A 3,943-nucleotide genomic window follows, 5' to 3' on the forward strand; every position below is an offset into this window, starting at 1 on the left:
TTTTTTCTGCAAAAACTTAAAAAAAAATTATTATCACTGTTATAAATAATATAATTATATGGATATCCATAACCCACAAAAATATTATTTCAAAATATTAGGTGTTAAATAAGATTATGATTGTGATTGTATTTAATTAAATTAAATAAGATTCTTTCCAGGTTTTGTTTTTGTTTTCTGGCCAGCTTATACAAAATACGATTATGATTGTATTTAATTAAATAAGATGTTATTATGATTGAATGTAAATGCGTAAGCTGTTATTATTATTGGTATGGCAGTTAAATATGATATAAATGTATTATTAAATATATTAGGTTAGTGGTCTTATTTATGTTGTTTTTTGAGTTTCGATATTTGTTAGCGTTAAAAGTTAGGTTAGTGTATTTAGATTTTATAATTTGATATTATTTATACTATTACTATTTAATATTTAATTTCATAAAAAGCTTGTAATATTAGTATTATTTAATCTATTAAATTTGTTAAATATGCTATATTAATATTATTAAACTTTATTACTGTTGTATATTTAATTGGTATTACTATTATTAAACTTTATTACTGTTGTATATTTAATTGGTATTAAAATTATTAAACTTTATGTCTTTTTTATATTTAATTGGATAAAATTTAGTTTTTATGTACCTTTACGTCAAACATATATATTCTTATGTTCATATGACATATTAAAACCATATATTTTGACTGCTGGGACGCGGTGGAGCATGGATCACGTTCAGGTTGCACTGCCCTGCGTTGGTAGCAGACTGCAATATTCTCCCCACCAACCCGTGATTGGTCCCCATTCATGCAAAGAACGCGGCAGATATACTATCATTTCTCAACATGATCTGCACTATGCCGCGTCGTAATGCATTGTTGTGGTATATCTTTTCACAGTGAAATTATTCCGGTGATAGTTTTTAAAAAAGACTCCACTAGAGTCAAAAGGCCTTGAAAATGAGATTCTTGCACCCAGATCATCTAAGGTACATAACAGACAACATCAAAATTTTGATACTACAGTGCATAAGTTAATTCATTCTATTGATTAGTTCATTGATGAGATCCTCACGGCTCCCTGTGTCTCCACCATCCTTGTATAGTGTTTTTGATCCTTTTAATCCATCAGCTGGCTTGTTGAGTTCAAAGGGCCACATAAATTTGACAACTTCCTTAAAGTGCGGACCAACATTATCAATTTGATGCACCATGTCTTCTGTGCATACAATGCCAAACTTTCCTAATTCCTCCTGCATGGCAAAATGGGAGAATTACAAATGCAATTTAGCGGCAAAGTCAAAGGAAAACAAGGAATCCAACAATACAATATATTACCTGCTCAATGATGTTATTATCCGTCAAAGGAACTTTTCGCTTATCTATTTTCGCATATCCCTTCTTGTAAATTAGCTCCTTTATGCTTTTAAGATTTGGATTTCTTCAAAAGAAACATGTTTTCACCAAATTAGAATAATCTTTAGCACGTGATAAAGGATTTCTTTGTCTTTTTTTTTTTTTTTTTTTTGGAATGCAATATACACTGGAAAATAAAGATACAAGAAAATAGCAAAACAAGGTTTTACAAAAGGGCAGTCCTATTCCACCAAATGACGAATACTTCACCGAAAGCATTCATATTGGTAGCATGCAGTTCATATTGTGTGTGAGAACTGAGAAGCATAGAAATACATTGTTATATGTTGGGATGTGTCAGACATTAAACTACATGTGTACATCAAGAAGTAACTCTCAGTGAAAGTAGTAACAGTCAGTGAGATTATCATATCTGTAATAACAACTGTCTTGTTACCCTGCCAATGTAGATTAGGACACCCAATGGGTACATAGTGTATCTCATTCTCATCATCACACACCTACTGTAACTAGGGATGTCCATGGGTCGAACCGAACCGGATTTTTTGAAAAACCGAACCGAATTGGTTTAAATGATTTGGTTCAAAAGTGGTTTGATTCGGTTCAAAACTGGTTCGGTTCGGAAGTGGTTCGAAACCGGTTCGAAACCGGTTCGGGTCGACCCTCTTTTGAAAATAAAAAAAATTTAAAATTTAAAAAATAAAGTTATAAAAATTAACTTGGTTCGGCTTGAAAATGGTTCGGTTCGGTTAGGAAACGGTTCGGTTATTAAACCGGTTCTAAAAACCGGTTCGGTTCTTAAACCGGTTCTAAAAACTGGTTCGGTTCATGAACCGGTTCTTTAAAAACTGGTTCGGTTCATAAACTTGTTTTTAAAAACCGGTTATATTATGGGACGGTTCGGTTCGGTTCATAGTTCGACCCAATTTTTTGGTTATTTTGCACACCCCTCTAACTGTAACTGCATCCCACTCCCCTTTCTAAGGTTGTTAAGCCTGTTTTCGAACTCAGTATTCTACCATTCAGGCAGCATTCAATAATAAAACTCTTGCAGATTTTGTTCTGCACGCTGTTTAGGTAAAGCTCATTGCTTACTTTCTTCTGCCTCATCTACATACACTGAATCAGTACACAGAATCTTTAGTCATCTTTGGGGCCATGCACCCATGGTTTCTTCTGGTGGCTACTCCTACTAGGTTATGTTCGTTGATGCTCGCACACCATACACTTGGCTTTATCTTACCAAGAAAATAAAGGCTATCCAAACTGATTAAGGTAGGGAGTTTAGGCCATTTTCCAAGGCCCTAGCTGACTTTGGTATTGTTCACCGCCTAATTTTCCCTTACACTCATCACCAAAATGGCACTATAGAATGTAAGCATAGGCATATTGTAGAGGTGGGTATAACACTTCTAGCACATGCATCCTTACCATTTACCTTCTAGGATCATGCATTCCTCACTTCTGTTTACTTAAATCAATTGTTTGCTACTGCATCCAATGATAATGATGTTCCCTTTTCGTTTGTTCAATAAATCCCAAATTATAGTTTGTTGAAGGTATTTGGCTGCGTCAATTTCCTGCTCTTGCATCCTTATAATCTGAAGGGAATTTTAGATCCATTAAGTGCACCTTCCTAGGCTACTTGGCATATCATAAAGGGGAAAAATCTCTCTCCTCTAATGGATGGCTCTATATTTCAAAGGATGTGCTCTCTAACGAGTTCCATTTTCCATACTCAGCATCAACCACATCCATCTCCTCCACCTCCATCCATTCTTGCTTCACCTCCTCTTTTTTCCACATTTTCCCTTTCCTCTCCACCTCCCAATTCTAGCAATCCTTTTGTCCTGCTGTTTCACTGCCTTTGGCGCTTCTGCTCACATCGTTCTTCCATTTCTTGCACTTCCTTATTGTGCTATCATTTCTTCTTCCCCTCTCTTGCTTATCTCACCTTCTCAGTTGTGGAACAAGAGAGGGGCTAGGATGGACAATCGCCACCGTATGTTCATACAAGCCTTTTGATGAAAGCACAATTTCTATTTTGTTGTCATACTCTAGAGGCGCTCAACTGTCTCTAGAGTTCGAAGGAGCAGAAGGTAAGAAACCAGAACGAGCGCTCAACTGAGAAAACAGGATTGGAGGAGGGTGTCTGTATCTTTGAGTAACCATGAAACAGGACTTGTCGTTTATAGTTTTGGTGGACGGTGCTCTGTATATTTTAGTTTTTTTTTTTTTTTTTTTTTGGAATAGATAGTCTCACGTGCAAAAGAAGTGGTTATGTTATTTGATGAATGAAATAAGAAGGAGAAAAATGTATAATTTTCAAATGAGTGGTTGTGATCAAATAACATGATCACTCTTCCACGTGAGAGAATTCATTCCCTAGTTTTTTCGTTATAATTTTTTTGTTTCTAAAATTTTTATACTTTAATTAAGTTTTCAATTACATATTTATTAATTATATAATTATATCTAATCTTTTAAAATTTCTACATCACTTCGATAGTTATAAACATCTCTTTACATTTTTTTAAATATTAAAAGAGTAAAACTGAAACTG

At 34.3% G+C, this 3,943-nt stretch overlaps 1 protein-coding gene across 1 annotated transcript; it reads right to left on the reverse strand.

Annotated features, from left to right (window-relative positions):
• Positions 1 to 923: 923 nt before the first annotated feature.
• On the reverse strand, positions 924 to 3,186 carry LOC133287759 (large ribosomal subunit protein uL30y-like). The gene is made up of 3 exons (XM_061485425.1): positions 3,101 to 3,186; positions 1,342 to 1,444; positions 924 to 1,253 (listed from the first exon to the last, which is right to left on the reverse strand). The coding sequence occupies exons 1-3, from the start codon at positions 3,184 to 3,186 to the stop codon at positions 1,038 to 1,040; spliced, it is 405 nt and encodes a 134-aa protein (XP_061341409.1). The 3' UTR covers positions 924 to 1,037.
• Between the last annotated feature and the right edge of the window lie 757 nt (positions 3,187 to 3,943).

Source organism: Gastrolobium bilobum, unplaced genomic scaffold (genome assembly GCF_033153095.1).
Source record: "Gastrolobium bilobum isolate Gb01-03AN ecotype WA unplaced genomic scaffold, APGP_CSIRO_Gbil_v1 utg58107, whole genome shotgun sequence".
NCBI lineage: Eukaryota > Viridiplantae > Streptophyta > Magnoliopsida > Fabales > Fabaceae > Gastrolobium > Gastrolobium bilobum.

Bases quoted from the DNA above. Each gene is read 5' to 3' on its own strand.
- LOC133287759 (XM_061485425.1), bottom strand. From the start codon at position 3,186: ATGTGGAAAAAAGAGGAGGTGAAGCAAGAATGGATGGAGGTGGAGGAG. The intron at 1,445-3,100 runs GTTAGAGAGCAC...TTTCTTTTGAAG, and splicing joins GAGTATGGAAAATGGAACTC to AAATCCAAATCTTAAAAGCA. The intron at 1,254-1,341 runs GTAATATATTGT...GCCATGCAGGAG, and splicing joins ATAATAACATCATTGAGCAG to GAATTAGGAAAGTTTGGCAT.